The 16,207-nt window shown below is 42.5% G+C and overlaps 1 protein-coding gene across 4 annotated transcripts in view; it reads right to left on the reverse strand.

The window, feature by feature from the left end:
• agap2 (ArfGAP with GTPase domain, ankyrin repeat and PH domain 2) overlaps nucleotides 1–3,150 on the reverse strand; it is a 33,471-nt gene extending 30,321 nt beyond the window's left edge. The window contains exon 1 of one of the 4 annotated variants that reach the window (XM_074681589.1): nucleotides 806–3,150. In XM_074681589.1, coding sequence (XP_074537690.1) covers nucleotides 806–1,904 — 1,099 coding nt within the window. In that variant the 5' untranslated portion in view covers nucleotides 1,905–3,150. The remainder of the gene's footprint in view (nucleotides 1–805) is intronic. The other 3 variants (XM_074681587.1, XM_074681588.1, XM_074681586.1) reach the window with 3 other exon arrangements.
• Nucleotides 3,151–16,207: the final 13,057 nt, after the last annotated feature.

A 16,207-nucleotide genomic window follows, 5' to 3' on the forward strand; every position in this document is an offset into this window, starting at 1 on the left:
GAGAAGATCTTTGACAAACATCACATTGTGTCTATGTACAAGAGTTATAGAAGCACAAAGCTGCTCGAGGTCTACAGGTTTTGGGGAGATCAGATCTTTGTAATCCATTTCAGCCCGGGTTAAGACGACCAGGAGTCAAACAACAGCTGCTTCAGCAGCAGCCAGGCCTGCACTGCAAAAAACAAATCTTATCAAGTGTTTCCGTCTCATTTCCAGCAGAAAATGTCTTTTTGGACTTAACGTGAGCCACATTCACCTGACCAGTCCAGAAAAATGTCTTGTTATAATTTATTTAAAGACAAAAATGAGGCTGAGTTGCTTGTAACAAGTTAAAAAAATCTGCCAATGAAACAAGAGAAAAGTATCTAGTTTCAAGCCATTTCTCTTGCAAATTTGTTGAATGTTGCTCATACTGAGTATAAATCGACAATTCTTACTTTAAATAAGACAAAAACACTTGATAAGATTTCAGTTTCTGCAGTGTCCAGCCTTTTGGACTTGCTGGATCCACCAAACCAACGGATGATCTTTGAATCAAAGTTGAAACTAATGTTAAATTCTTAACTCACACTACATCGATGTTGTTAGCTATGATCCCCGCCTTTTAAAGAGGGAATATGTTTTTGTCTTCCCGCCTTAAACCGGTCATTTCGGATCACTCCTGAGCAGTCGTACAGAGCAGCTCGATGTTTGGCTTCCCGCCTCGGCGTGGCAGGAAGAAGAAATGATTTCATGCAGATGTTTATCTCATTCTGGACGTTTGTAAATCAGAAGAGTCTACATGTGTGTGCGTTTGTTCTCCTACCTTCCTCCTCACTGGAGTCCCTCTGTATGTAGACAGGGGGCGCTGTGGATGATGACCCCGCTGCCCCTGAACTGCTCTTTGTGAAAATGCCACTGATGAACTTTAGCATCTTTCTATCTTTAGCGGATCCTCTCTGGCCCTGCTGGGCCTGCTGGGCCTCCCGGGCCAGCCCCAGGTCTTCAGAGAGGCTGTTCAGGTCGCTGTTATCCAGAGTGCGGCTTTTACCTTTGCGGCCAGGTTTGGCGGCTTGAGTCGCAGGCGCGGGTAAGGACGCCGACCCCGTCTTTAGTCTGTCTTTCCTGGGGATGTCTCTCATCACTGCAGCCATGCTGCCACTAATCTCCAGAGGGAGTCCGGTTTGCGCTTCGTCCCGCATGTCCCTCCATCCGTCCGGCCTGCTCGCCTCGGCCCACGAGGCCCTGCAGGGGCCCGGTGAGCGCGTCTGCATGCGGCAGTCCTTGCGGTCCAGGCTCTGTGCTGAGGTCGGGCTGCGCTCTCTGCCCTCTCTGGAGTCCCGGCCTCGGGTGGTGACGCTGCTGTGCGACTTGAGGAGACTCACAGGGCGCTGCCCGACCGGGCGGATGGGGAGGCTGGTCCTGGTCGGCGTGCGGCTGGGCTCCACCACCTCTGGTTGAGGTGCTCTGGTCAGCGAGGGCGACCTGCATTGCTTCGCCTCAGGGATGAGCGTTTTCTCCACCCGAGTGAGGTCGATCTCCACAGACTTGGTCACTCTCTCAACAGGTGACGGCGTGGAGACGCCGCCTGTTGGCTTCTCAGACGGAGGTTTATCCTTCAGCGGGCTCAGAGGCTTCCTCTCGCCATCTTTGAGCTCCTCAGTCAACTTCCTGTCTTTCCCGACAGCCGCCCCCTCAGCCCTTTGTGGTTGTCCTGGAACAACCCCGGCTCCGTTCTCAGCCTGCGCCGGAGCGTAACCTCCCGCCTCCTCTCTTCCTGCTCTTCCTCCTTGCCCAACCTCCACCTCCTTCCCCTGGGTGCTGCTCCTGGCCTCGCCTCCATTCTCCTCCACGGCCTCTACCTTGACCAGGGTGAGGGAGATGAGGTAGGTGGTGCGTTGCTGCAGGGCGCCGCCTCCGCTCATGTGGACAGGCTTCAGTGGACACACAGCGGATGAATGAAACCAGCAACATGAACCAGTGACGGTCTGCCAGCGCGGGGGGATGTGGGGGAATCTGACGGCACGGGCAAAAACTTACATGGAGGGAGATTAAGTTTCTCCTTGGAAGATTCAACAGCAGAGCGGCTGCTGGTTACAGCCATCCCCCAAATCCCTACTTCTTCAGTTTTCAATTTCAGTCACGGATTCCTACTCAGACCAACATTATCATTAGTCTCGGGTACAGAAAAGAAATCTCTTCCTGACAACCTTCAACATTCAGTCAGCGCAGTCCAATCAGCTCTTTTGTTCTTCGAGAACACCCAATTAAAATGTTTCCACCACTGAGGCGAGTAAATCTTCATTACGGACGCCTCGATCCTGATGCTAATTATTTACTTGACCTTATTCTCTACGTGTTGCCCAGTCCGTCCTCTTCAGCAGGAACCTTGATTGAATTCAGGGTAACAACAGCCCCGCATCATACGTCATCCAGAAATATGATCAACAGCAGCTGAGAAGGTGAAGTCTTTAAAAATTCATCAGTATCAACCTGAAGCAGCGTGGCCCAGCACACCCAGAGCTGTACGCGGTCCGGTCCTGATCATGAGCGCTCATTGCAAATCCTCACATGTGTGATGACAGCGGCGCCCATTCAGAGGGAGCAGCGCGGAGACGCACGGGAAGGACACTGACGAGCAGATGCCGACGGGAGCCTGGGTTGGTGTGCGGGGATGCATGACCGAGTCAGGGCGCGTCCGGCCATCACGCCCCTCTCGGGCTGCAGCCTGTGTCCTCCGAGCATCAGGCGTCAGGCATGACAACACGCGCCGCTCCGAGCCCAACGCACATCACACACTCATGCATGCACACAACCTCACACATGCATGCACACAACCTCACACATGCAGCGCTCTTCTTCTTCTCCTCTCACACACGCTCTGCGTTTCTGTCTCTGGAGCTCCAGTGTCCCCTCCCTCTGCACGCTCCTCCTCTTTCCAATAAGCAATCCATACAATGCAGAAGGATCCTGCTCCTCGTCTTTCCCTCCTTTATTTGCTCTGCTCCTCTCACTGTGCAGGGTCCCGGCTCTTTATTGCTCATCCCTCCCTTCCCCTCCCCTCCATCTTCCTGGAGGAGGGGGGAGGCAGCGGGTGACGGCTGGTGGAGCAGCAGCACACACATGAGCTGGACCTGCTAAATGAGGGGGGACTACGGGAGGAAAGATCAGCGGCAGAGGGGGAGGAAGGAGGAAAGAAGGAGCACAGGGAGACGATTTGACGGCTGCATGTTGGAGGAATAAAAAAAGGCACTCGGGCGTGGTATGGCGTGGTGTGTGTGTGTTCACGGTTTCATTTATACAGCTGCCAGGATAGTTTTCCTCAACATCAGTCTATCTCTGCACAAATGTGTGTGTTTCAGAGTGTGTGTGTGTGGCTCAGTGTGGCTCCTCCTCGGCAGGAGGCTTGGCTTGTTTGTTGCTAAGGTGTTACAATCTTCCTGGCTCTGGTGGCACAATCATCTCCTCCCTGTCCTTCCTCCTCCTCTTCCTCCTCCTCCTCTGCATCACAATCACTGCCAGGATCTCCGAAACCAAAATGGTGTTTCTCTGTGTGAGTGCTTCTTTGTGTGTGTGTGTGTGTCTTGTACATGTGAGTGAAAGAGGTTTCCTGTGAGTGTATTGATCTGTAGTCTATTGCCTACTACGGCATGTGTTCATTAGCAGGAGTGGGTGAGCTCGGTGCTCACAGCATGAAGGAAAGCATCAGCGTGAGGGGAGGAGAGCATATTGGACATCAATAGTTGGACCACAGAATGCAAGAGGAAAACCACATATGCTGTCATTTCTGTGTTAAAAACAAACAGACATGTTCACATACATGGAGAGATTCCTCAGGATGATGGGTGTGAAGAAGTGTCAGATGGAGATACAGAGTTGTTGATGATTTAAAACCAAAGTACGTTTTGAAAATAAGGGTCATTTTGGAAGATATTCAATAAAAACCACGTCACATTTTTCAGTCAGTGTAAAAGAGTCTGGCACATTTAAAAGGAGTATTATTTCACCTCTTCCTGTTGACTATGTGGCAAAATCGTGACTTCCCACCAGCACTGATGAACAATACTGTATAATGATGATCATCAAATTAACATCTGTAGATCATAGATCATGTATGCATGGGGTGGGCGTGGTTTGTGGGTCTTTGTCTTTCCTCCCAGCTCACAAAATGTGATATTTAATGACTAAACCTGTACTTAGTAGAGCTTGTGAATGAAAAATCCTGACCCAAAACGAGCTGTTTGGATTTTGGGGATTTGCTGACGTCAGCGATTCCCTTTTTTGACCAATAAGGAGCAAGTCTGACCCGATTGGTCCACCGGAGCAGATACCCCGGAACCCCTTCCCTGCCCACTCCTCTCCCCAAGTGCCATCACTGCTCTGTTTTTGGCTATAAACAGCCTCATAGTTCCATGCACAAGCTTCCCATCTCAGAAGAAGACAGACTAAGTGTCTAGAGTTCATTTATCAAGGAAATGTTCCAGCTACACTCAGTAAAACTGTGCATGTGTGTGCTAGTCACTTCACAGCCGACTGCTCTTCCAACTTTGGACAGTACAACAGAGGGCTAGCTAATAGACTGGTCCTGAATCCAGGCGCATTACCAACCATCCTCCAACAAACCTGGGACCCTGGAAATGTGAGTATTTTAAATGCTGTGTGCTGTGGAGCAGATGGAAGAGCTTTTCCTCAGTGTCCCCCCTGTCTCTGTGTTAGCTTCAGGATGCTAACTTTAGCTACAGTTAGCCTGTTGTTTTAGCCTGTAATGTAACAGTAAACGAGCTTTGCTGTTTCCTAAACATTGTGCACTAGGAGCTCGTGGCGCCGCTCTCAGTGACGCTGAAGAGCGGGGCGGTATCAGCGGTGGCTCATTTACATATGAAGGCCACGCCCACTAAATCAGAGCGTTCTGAACAGAGGGGCTATGAGAGCCTGGAAACAATGCTGCTGTGCTTGATTTATTGGCTTTTTGGACCAAAACATGTTACTACCATTTCATGAAGACATCAATGATCCATATTAAACTGCAGGAAAGGAGCAGAATATGGAACCTTTAACAACAGTGAAGATTTATAAGTTAACTAGTGTTTGGCCAGGCAATTCTGGAAAGGTTCAGTGAACAAGAAAGATGACAACAGAAAAGTTACAGGACACAGAATCTCATAAAGATGCCACTCTGACAGAAATAGGCTGATCTTTAGACTTTACTGCGAATGATAGTGTTTAGTCAGATGTTAATTAACCCGAAAGCACGCTGATGCCAAGGTGTCACCGACCCTGAAATCTGAGGGACTACTTTTGTGCCTCTGTGTTGATTAATATTGAGCAGGTGATAATGTGAAACAGAATCAGAGTCTCGAAAGACTGCAGTTCCTCAAATGTCCACTAGAGGCTGGCTCTGAAAGTGCCAGAAACCACATAGACAACCATTCAAAAAGGCTGATTTTTACAGGGAAAACGATGAGTCTACAACCTGACGGAAAAAAAAAGTATTTCTTTTGAGCACAGGCTGTGAAGAGATCAAACTGTTTTATAGCTCAGTAGTTTCGGAGATATTCATTTCACAATTTTAGCATCATTGAGGAACAGCTGACTTGACTAACATGTGGGCACTTTGTAGCTGTAAGCAAGGAGGCTCAGAGCCCGCCTTTTTGTTTCCTGCTTGGTCCACCAAAAGCTAGATTAAGCTAGAATTTCTAGTACGGCGTCTGTCAAGGATAGGCTTCAAATCTCAGCATTAGAAACCAAGGGGTGATGTCACTAAGGCTACACTCGTATATTACATTTCATAGACAAGAGATGCAGTGAGGTATACTCTGTCAGGATTTTAATTCACATAATCACCTGCTCACTCTACATTCTCCAAAACTAAATTTACAAGAAAAAAAAAACTTTTAGATTATCTTATTTTGAAGCCACAAAATACAACATCTTGATGTCACAGCAATGTCTACAAGTGTCTAGTTTTTCTCCACCTACAGCGAGGGTGAAAAGGACAACAGCTCTTTTATACTCTAAAGCAGGAACTATCAAATATATCCTCCTTTCTATTCTGGCTTTGAATGATGTCAAAATAGTTGCACACTAATTTCCCGTCCGCTGAATAATCTTTCACAAACAGAAATGACCGAACAGGCAAACAAAAGAGGAACTGCTAATCCACTGTGAGCTACAAAAAACAAACACTGCAGCAAACATGATTACACATCCATCTCCTGAATTATTACCTGGTGTGTAATTTCACGTTAATTACTCTCTGATTAAAAAACAACGCCTCGATGTGAATCAGAGGATGCATTTCCCCACAGCGCGCCACTCTCTGCCTCCCACCATCGTCTCATAACGCTCGGCCTGACCGTCCACCTGCTCAGCCCGCTCCCCCTCCCCTCCACAGTCAGGGAGAGGGCAATAAACTACTCTCACTGAATACAAAAGACCTCCGACAGCCGCCTTTGGCTCAAGGGGAAGGAAAAGACACGACCTGAAAGGGACACCACGGAAGAAGACTCATGAATAAAAAAAAGACGGGATGAGCTGCTTTATAAAAATCCAAACACACGTTAAGGGAAGGCGACATGTGTAAGAATCCATTTTTAACAAGTGAGTGGACTTTACATGCCTCAGTGTGTGTGTGTGTGTGAGCTGAGTGCATATCAGCATGCTTCACTGCTGCACACAAGACAGACAGGCAAAGCCAGAGCAGTTCCTCAAGTGGCCACAAGGGGGAGGCTCAAAGATGAGTCAATCATTATTGGGAGACTTTTCTGTAAATACCAGACGAAAAGTGTCCCACAGCGCCGTTAATCGAACTCTCAGGTGGGCTCGTGTTTTCCTTGAATAAAGATTTATTATTGCATTCGAAGAAGAAAACACAAACACAGCTGCGACAGGCACAGGTGTGGGTGTTATTTCACTGTTCAGAGGAAAATAAAATTAAAGTCAGATCAAAATCATAAACTGCAAATATTCAGAAGATGGGGAAGTTTTAATCCAAGGAATCCTGATGTTTCCTGTCAAATCATCATAACTTCAAATTATAATCTCGTAATGTTCCTTCTCTATTTTTTTAAACATTCTGATTTTACTTTCTTTCTGATTTTACTTTCTTAGATTATGATTTTCTTCCCTTACCATTACAACTTTAATCCCGCATCATTCAATTTTCATTTCTTAACTTTCAGACTTTAACTGTGTAACATTTCAGCTTTACTATAACAACATTATGATTTTATTCTTTCAACATTTCTGCTTTCATCATGTAACATTTTTACTTTGAACTGATTTTATTCTCATTACAATATGACTTCATTCTCATACTGTTCCAACCATAGTCTTATAACATTCTGCTTTTATTTATGTAACATTTTGACTCTACTCTCATGAAATTCAGATTGTTATCTTTTAACACTCTGGCATTAATCTCAGCACATTCTAACTTTATTCTTATAACTAGCCGACTCTATTCTCCTAACATTTTGACTTTATTCCCATGACATCCCAACTTGAACTATGTTAAATTCTGACTTTGATCTCACAACAATCCAACATTTGTCTTAAGTCACATTTTGATTTTATTCCTATAACTTTATGATTTCCTTCTCATATTTTAAGAAGATTTACATAAGAACCTTGGGAGAAATTCTATTTCTACACTCTGAATCATGCCATATATATACACACACACATGCACAAACAGCACTTTTTGCACTGAAACATAAAATGATTAGAGAAGTCAGAGTGATGGTGTTGCACTCTCGGTGCACACCTGAGCAGTTTGGAGTTTTTGGTGCCTTGCACCCAACTGTGCTCAGGAATGTATAGCCGTGTTTCCACCAAGCAGACTGGTTTGGTCAGTCTTGGTACGACACGCATTTTGTGACATTTCCACTGACTTATCCCGGCACAGATCCCCAAATAACAAAGATGAGCAGTCCCACTTTTTGGGACCCTTTCGTATGGGTGCTAGACTGAACTGATCCGCTCTTGGAAGGTGGAGCTACAACACTGCAGACCATTGATTGGTCAAAAGACTCGTCACTTCCTGTGCGACAGCTGCTGTATTTCTCCTGGCGGCTCACAGTCTTCTCTGAAACAAAGCTTGATTGTTCTTTGTATCAAAGAGCTACATGCCAATCACAGAGAGGACAAAATGCTGGATGTCTTCCATCGTTGCTCTTTGTTTACTGTGTCGCGTTTTTCTTCTTTGTTGGATTTATTAGCGGGGTAAGCTGCTACAGCGTCACGATTTTATTTAACAGCTGTGGCTTTTGGCATCTGACTTACACGCCGCCTACCACGAGAGGGCACAGTTTGCTGTGGAAACACAAACAGAATCAGGCTTAACTGTACCAAACTGTACTGCTTGGTGAAAACACGGCTTAAGACAACACCTCCCCAGCTATCAGCCCAATCCCTAATCTTGGTCCACACCTGGGCTTCAACCAGCAACCCTCCCATCACCAAACCAAGTCCTTATGGACTGAGCCACTGCCGCCCCATATCATTCAACTTTAGTTTCTCAACATTCCGACTTTATTCTTGTAACATTCCCACTTTTGTCATAAAACATATATCCATTTAACTCAGTGGCCGTTTACACGACAATGGTTTTAGGGTAAAACGCAAAAGTTTTGTTGTGTTTCAGCCTCACGTTTACACGGAAATAGCGTTTCAGCCGACCAAAAACGCAAACTTTGGAAAACAGCCTCCAGAGTGGGATTTTTCTGAAACGCATTCAGGCTTCATTCCTGAAACATTCCTACTCTTGTCTTGTAATATTCCAGCTTTATTCTGGAATCATTGCGACTCTTATCTTGTTACACTTTGAATAACTTACGTAACATTCCAACTTGAATGTTGTTATAGTCTGACTTTGATATCATAACAATCTGACAGTTGAACCTGGTAACAATCTGACTTTCTTTTTGTGATATTTGACTTTAATGCCATTATGTTTTAACTTTTATCTCATAAAAATATGACTTAATTTCTTACGCCATAATTTTTTTTTTTTTGGCCTTATCTTTTGCCGTACTGTTTTTTGTGCGTTGACAACTGGGATTCCACTTGAAATGGTAAAAAACGCATCTTTGCTTGAAAAATCTTAAAGCTTTAAACCTGTAGATGTGCATAAATGACATGTTTTGAAATAAGAAATTAAAAAATATATTAGTAATTTCATCAGAAGGAGGTTATTATCAATCATTTCAATCTGTTAAATAAGAAATATACAGTGCATTGTAAGTTACACTGCTCATAACTGAAAATAAGCACCTGTACCTCTGTCACCTGACATCCAGGTGAGATGATGCTGAGTTGAGGCTCTCTAAGCTCTTCCATTCTGATAAACAACCCCCCCTCCGGTCAGCTCCCACTCCAAACAGATCTCTCTCTGTCTAAACACAGGACAGACTGGTTCATTTGCTGGCTGATGGATTACACTCAGACACTGACTGTGTAACTACGATAAGTTTAAAACCTGCCAACCCCTCGCTCCTCTACACACCGCCCCTTCATCCACATAACATCACACCGCCTGGCTCGAGGCGTGGAAACGCAGCAGACAAACGATGATTGATGTCGGCCTGGTTGTGTCCATTAACTGTACAGATTATACTTTGCACGCTGAATCTGATTATTTAAAACAGACGCCCACATAAAAACAACAGATATCCAGGCAGACACTATGCAAATAGACTCACATACATGCAGACACAGCTCTCCCCACACACTACTGACACCCAAAGGCGGCTGCTGTCAGATGGACAGCGGCCAAGGGCAGCGGTCATGCTGGGTGGTTTTTCATTTCTCCTTCGCTGTGAGCTGTCCTCTCCCCCGCCATGCTGCAGCGAGCAGCACTCAGATTCATATTTAAATGTCTTCATCCAGCTCTCACCTCACTCCTTTCCCTCCATGTGTGCCTTTCTTTCTGTTTCCTCTCACTCTCAGCCTTCCTTTGACCACCTCCCACTCGCTTATGAAGTCCACGGGAGAGGTGGTTTTCTTTTTAGCAGCAGTGAACTCTGCTCCCACAGATCCAGGCCCCCACGGAGGATACTCTGACTTTGATCCTCACTACAGCACAGACACTCAAGCAGCCTAATTATACCAGAAAAATTAACTGAATGTTTTTACGCACAGGGGGGCGTCTCTTAAGACTGTTTTAAAATCTGCCAGCTCCTAAAAAGACCTCAAAGCTCAGCAGAAACCACCTGGGAGGAGACTGACATTCAGCTCACAGACAAACAGCACAGAGAGGGTAATGAATCAATGAGCAGTCAGACCAAATCAGACGGTAATCCATATGTTTGAAGTCTCTTCATGACCTACATAATTTAACAAGATTATCAGACAGACTGCTTATTTTCTCAAACTTTGTTTTTGTGTCTGTGTGTAAATTAAGTTTACTGTGAAAATAGCCCGGATGATATTCTGCACTCACCAGGAACTACTCTCTGGGGAACTAAATGGTTCCTGAGACCTATTTTTGTCTGCATTTCCACCAAAGCCCTCGGACATTATAAAATAATCAGGTCAGCGTTGTATAAAGTAAGAAAAGAAATTGCATTCCACCACCACCTGACCACTAGAGGGCAGAAAAAAAGAGATAGATGATGCCGTATAAAGCAACAGAAAGGCTGGATTAACAGTTAGCCTGTAAGCATGGAGGATAGTCAGTTTGCCCTGGGTTTATTGTACTCTTAATGAAGTCATTAAATCAACACTGTTAAAAAAAAAAACACATCATCTTGCTAGGCTTGAAGTAAGGTTACCACAAAAACTGCCCCCCCTGGTGGCTGGCTGCAGTATGGCTAACATCAACAGCCCAACAGCTTTCCTTGCACCTGTGGCTAACCTCAAGCTTTACACCCCTGGTAGGATAACTTAATCTACAAAAAGACAAATCTGGAACAAAATATAGATATTAAATTTGTGTGGGGATGGGTTTATTTAACTGCCAATGTGTCCACTTAGTGAACAACAAAGAATGATGACCTGAGCCATATAATTAATTTATGTCATCAAATTAAAGTATTCTTTAAATTTGTTTCATACATGCAAATCTATTGAATTTGATTTTTTGTTTCTTGTTTTTTTTTTTTTTTTTTTAGATTGGAAATTTTTGCAAAATTTCTAGATTTTTATTTCTAGTAAATATCAAAATTTTAGCACATTTTTAAAAACTAAAAATTGAAATTTCTGCAAATTTATTGAATTTGATTTTCATTGTGTGTCACTTTTTTAATTTTTGAAATTATTGAATTTTTTTGCAAAATTTCTATTTCTTTATTTCTAATAAATATATATAAAAAAAATATTTTAAAAACTAAAAATTAAAATTTCTGCAAATTTATTGAATTTGTTTTTTTGTGTTTTGTTTTCTTTTAATTTTTGAAATTATTAGAATTTTTTGCAAAATATCTATTTTTTTATTTCGAATAAATATCAAAATTTTGCACATTTTTAAAAACTAAAAAATGAAATTTCTGCAAATTTTTGAAATTTTCTTAAGTGCATTTTTTTCAAATGTAAAACACCAAGACATTAGATTTACAATATCATCCATTCCAAAAATAATTTCTCTTTTAGATAATAACTCACTAGATTTAAGCTATTTGTAGAATTTTATACACTTAAAAGTCTTTATTGTGAAGATATAGTAAATTTTGTGCCTACTGAATGACTTTAATCCAGGTGAGCTGAGGTAAAATTGCTCCTAGGAAAGTAACAGACCCCAGTTTTAGACGATGTAACTCAACAAACATGACTCTGCTACCTGAGCTACATGTCTGTGAACACAGTTTAATGTTCCCGCCGGTTTGTGAATGTTTTACTGCTCTTTGACGAGTAAACAGTTAAACTGTGTATATATTTATGTATTCAGACACTCATTGTTACACCGAGGCTGTGACGTTCAACCGGTACGTCTGCTAACCCATTTTAAGCTAACTAACGGTCATAAATTTAAACTGACAAACTTTAGCGACTCTTATGTTACAGTTGATAATTTAACGTAGCTACAAATTAATATCTTACCTCATAGCTCTCTGTCCTGGTAAAAGTAGTCTTCAACAGAGAAAAGTAGTATCAAACGACGATTAGCACTCCGTTCGTTATCGTTACCGTTAGAAGCAACGCATCTTTTTTTAACCTCAGTCTGCGAAAGTGCTCATGGGAAATGTAGTCTTCATCAAGATAAACGGTCCTGCTCCAAATTAGCCACCATAGCCGCTAGAATTAACATAAAAGAGCCTCAAAATGAAACCAAGGATAACAGATACTGAAGTGTGGTAAGAAATTAGACCCTTAAATAAACTACGAAAGAGGTTTTAGTTTGGATGAACTAAAAGGAAGGGAATAAAGTCAGGAAATACAAAGTGTAGTATTAAGCTAGGTCTGTAACGTACGATCTCACTCTGTGCACAACTGAAAACAATACTTAGGATTCTTGTTAGCTCCTTATTGGATCATATGGAACAGGTATGTATATGTATGGCATGGAAATTAATCTGGGTTATATATGAATATGTGTTTTCTTTCTTTCTATGCATTATAACTTAAGTAAATCCAGTTACATTACACAGACTACATCTGGAGTGTGCATAGGCTTCTTGTTCAAAGCTAAATCTCAGTGGAGTCTGAGGGACTGAAACAGATGAAATGACATAAATGATTTTATTGTGATGTAAAAATGTGATAATTTGTTACTAAAAATAATAAAAAAAAACATTAAAGGAAGACACAAGGCCAGATCAAATGAATGAAATAGTGCACTAAAAGCAAAAACTGATGATCTGAATGTGGGTCACAGATCTAAAAAGTCATAGGAACAAAATAAGAAAGAGTTGTTTTGAATCCAAATCAGGATCAGACTGTAAAAAAAAAAAGTTTAGTATATATTTATCCTATATTGCCAACCCTTTGAGGAAATTTTTTACTCAAGAAAACTCAGGAATGGAGGTTTTATTTTGTATTCTGTTGTAATAGCACTTGAATATGCACTTATAAACATAATATTTATGTTTAAGGTGACAGTCAGATGCAGTAGGGACTACACAAGATAACTCTATTTCTAAAAAAAAAATACACCTGTGACCTTAAATAAGCTTGGTGAGCTTTTTTCTCACAGTTAAACTTCCAGGTAACAGAGGGTTTCCTTTACAGTGATGTCTATTTCTAAAGAAGCAGACCTTTAAAAAAAACAGAGGTTTGACGGCATAAATTGTGTCACACTAACAAGAAAGGGTGGGAAGTTGAGATAAGAGGAAATGATGTAAAGTGATCGGCTTCACATGTAAAGGCCCTGTTTGTCTGAAAGGAAGTGGCTTTGAGGGCAGTTGCAGATTGGCAGACAGGAAGTAGGCCACACAGCAGGTTTCATCCTGCCTCCATGGTGATGGCTGCGGAGGGATGTTGTGATTGGTCGCACTGGTCCAGAGGCTGACTGATAAACTAATGTGAGTGTAACAAAAAGCTACAGGGAGGTGAACTGTAGTAGCCTGAAATGAAACACAAAGTGCACATCGAGAAAAAACACAAAGGAAGGAGCTGTTTCCCCTGAAAACAAGCTACGATTGAGACAGGAAGTAAAGGGGAAGATATCAATCACCTACGCTGTCATGTTCCCTCACCGACAAACACCAGCAAAGACTCAGGCTGTGGAGAAAAATCTGCACTGATACACTGCAGAGGAGTTTTCTAGCTTGTCCCAAAAGTCAAAGCATGCTCCACATTTAGAATAAACTTGTCCACCAGGAGTGTAGCACACAGGTGATGCAACCGTTTTCACCTTCATGCATCAAACAAAAGTTCCCGCAGCGTGAGATGAGCTTACCTTGAATGCTGTGGAGGTAAACTTTCAGGCCTGAGCGCAGCTGCTGATCCCCGATTCTCTCAAACTGCTTGGAAAGTCTATTGATCGCGCTCTGGAGAGACTCGTGCTTCTTGATCTCTGCTTTTATCACCGTGGAGTTCACTGATTTGCTGTTGCTGTTCATCCTGACACATGGATCTGTTGTTAAGTGAAGCAGAAGTGCTCACTTCAGCCCATTTGAACTCCTGGCTGTATGTTTGATGAGACGGACGCCGTCTTACGACACAGAAGGAGCAGAGAAAGAAGCAGCGGTGCGTCTGTCACTCACTCTGTAGACCACAGAGTCAGCTCACGACAGTTTGTCTCAGTTTCCTCCGCAGGTTTGAACTGAACTGAATCTACTTCCTTATTTCATACCATGTTCTTCTGTAGACAGCAGGTCTGACTGCTGCTGTGGTTACACCGCTCAGGAGGTATCTGAGGAAGCTGCTTACTCTACATGTTAAACCTAAGTACTGCTAAGGAGAAAATACAATTACAACATTTTAATCTCTAACTCTGTCGCACAGTTTGTTTAATTTTGGCCTTAAAGTTAGAAAATAAAGTTTGTTTTTAGTCAGGCATCCACAGAAATCTGACTGTAACTGACTGTAAGTGATTAAAGATATTTCCTGGACTGTTTTCTGACAACAGGTGGATGCTGAGGAGCGGAAAGTTTGAAGGCAGCACGAACACAGGGCTGTGGTGGCAGAGCTGAGGCAGTAAGTGAGGATCTTACAGCTCGAATACACTTTCAGACAAGGAGGATGGGATCATTAAAAAATTAAAAATTGAAGGCCTAGTTGACAGAATTTCTACTTTGATCTCTGAATTTTTAAAAATTCTTACTTTTAGGCTAGGATTTTGACTTTTTTGCCTCTGAATTTAATCCTGATCCACAATATCTACAGTATCAGTCAAGATTAAAGTCTATTTTATATAATTTTATGTTTATATAACTCTTTGATTACCCACTTATGTATTTATTAACTTTTATTGTGCATATACAGACCAGTTTTTTTTTTCTGGAACTCATCTTAAATTTTAAGACCAGTTGAAAAATGCTAGAATTTACCTTTTGCAGGTTTTGATCTTAATGAGGTATTAAGTAAAGCTACAACATGCAAAAGCAAGAATGGGGAGTGCGACAAAAAGCACTTTGAAAAAGTAATTTATTGAAAACAACAAGTTAACTGAAATAGGCTGTGTATCAGCTGATCAAAAGTTTAAGACCATCGCTCAAAAAATTACAAAAAACTTTTGTAAACAGACGTGATGACCCCGAAGAGGATGAGACTGCTGCAGGATTGATCCAGAAATCAGTTCTGGAGGAAAACCACTTAATGAGCAACCTCAGAAATAAATCATGTAAACCTGTCAGCTGAGCCCATCTGAATCCAGATGTTCCCATGGTGATCATTGTTTAAAACGGCCTTCAGAGAGCTGGTTGAGACTGTTGCTTTCCAAGACTTTCCAAGACCTTTATCTGGACAGTGAGAGTCCTAAGACCCTGAGGGAGCTCTCCATGCAAGTTTTATGTTATAAGGCCTTGAAATGTGGCCATGACAGCGAGAGACAGATAAGTGATCCTCCACTGATCTCTGAGGAAGACTTTAAGGAAAGAAACCTTGGAATGATTTTAGAGCATCAGCCACATCCATGATGACAGAGGAGGCTGGTGGGGTCACGCGAGTTGTTGTCGTTGTCGTCTACTAAAAACAAATTATTTTCAAGCTAAAACAAACTTCTAAAATGGCTACAGAACACAGCACAGGACCTGATCAAACCTGTGGGGCCTTTCTTGAGGATGTCTAGTGATAAAAGGTCAAACCACCTGATGCCCTCGAGGTTCACTGAGGGCATGTTCACTTTCAAAACAATTAAGCACTGGACCAATGTAGAGCCCTTTTTTTAACCTTAAAAACTTAGCCTGAACACTTTCTCCTAAAACAAACCTAACCCCATACCTTACCCTAAAAATAATCTTTATAACAGACCAAACAAAAAGTTGAAAAAGTTTTTGGTCTGAAGATTCTGAAACTGACGTGTTTTCTGAGAGATGACGTGACGTCAAAAAAACTAACACTTCAAGTGAATCAGACATTACTTCAGTGATTAAAAACTCTTTGCACCAATGAGTCATGGCTTCATTACACTGCAGCAGCATCCTCATATATGAGCCCTTGCTTTTATATTCATTCTGAGTTGTTTTCTGCAGCTGTGAGTGAAATAAAACTGATTTGAAAAGCTGAATTTGATATGAAAGTATGTCCTCTCTGTTTGAAAAGAGTGTCTTTACTGGGCTGCAACACAAATCAGGAAAGAGCAGGTGTGGACTGTTCTGCAGCTCTTCTAGTCCAGGTGTGTGCTGACTGC

The sequence above is a fragment of the Halichoeres trimaculatus genome, unplaced genomic scaffold (genome assembly GCF_033239565.1).
Source record: "Halichoeres trimaculatus isolate MK-OKI-2021-1 unplaced genomic scaffold, fHalTri1.1 fHalTri1_scaffold_11, whole genome shotgun sequence".
NCBI classification, from domain to species: domain Eukaryota; kingdom Metazoa; phylum Chordata; class Actinopteri; order Labriformes; family Labridae; genus Halichoeres; species Halichoeres trimaculatus.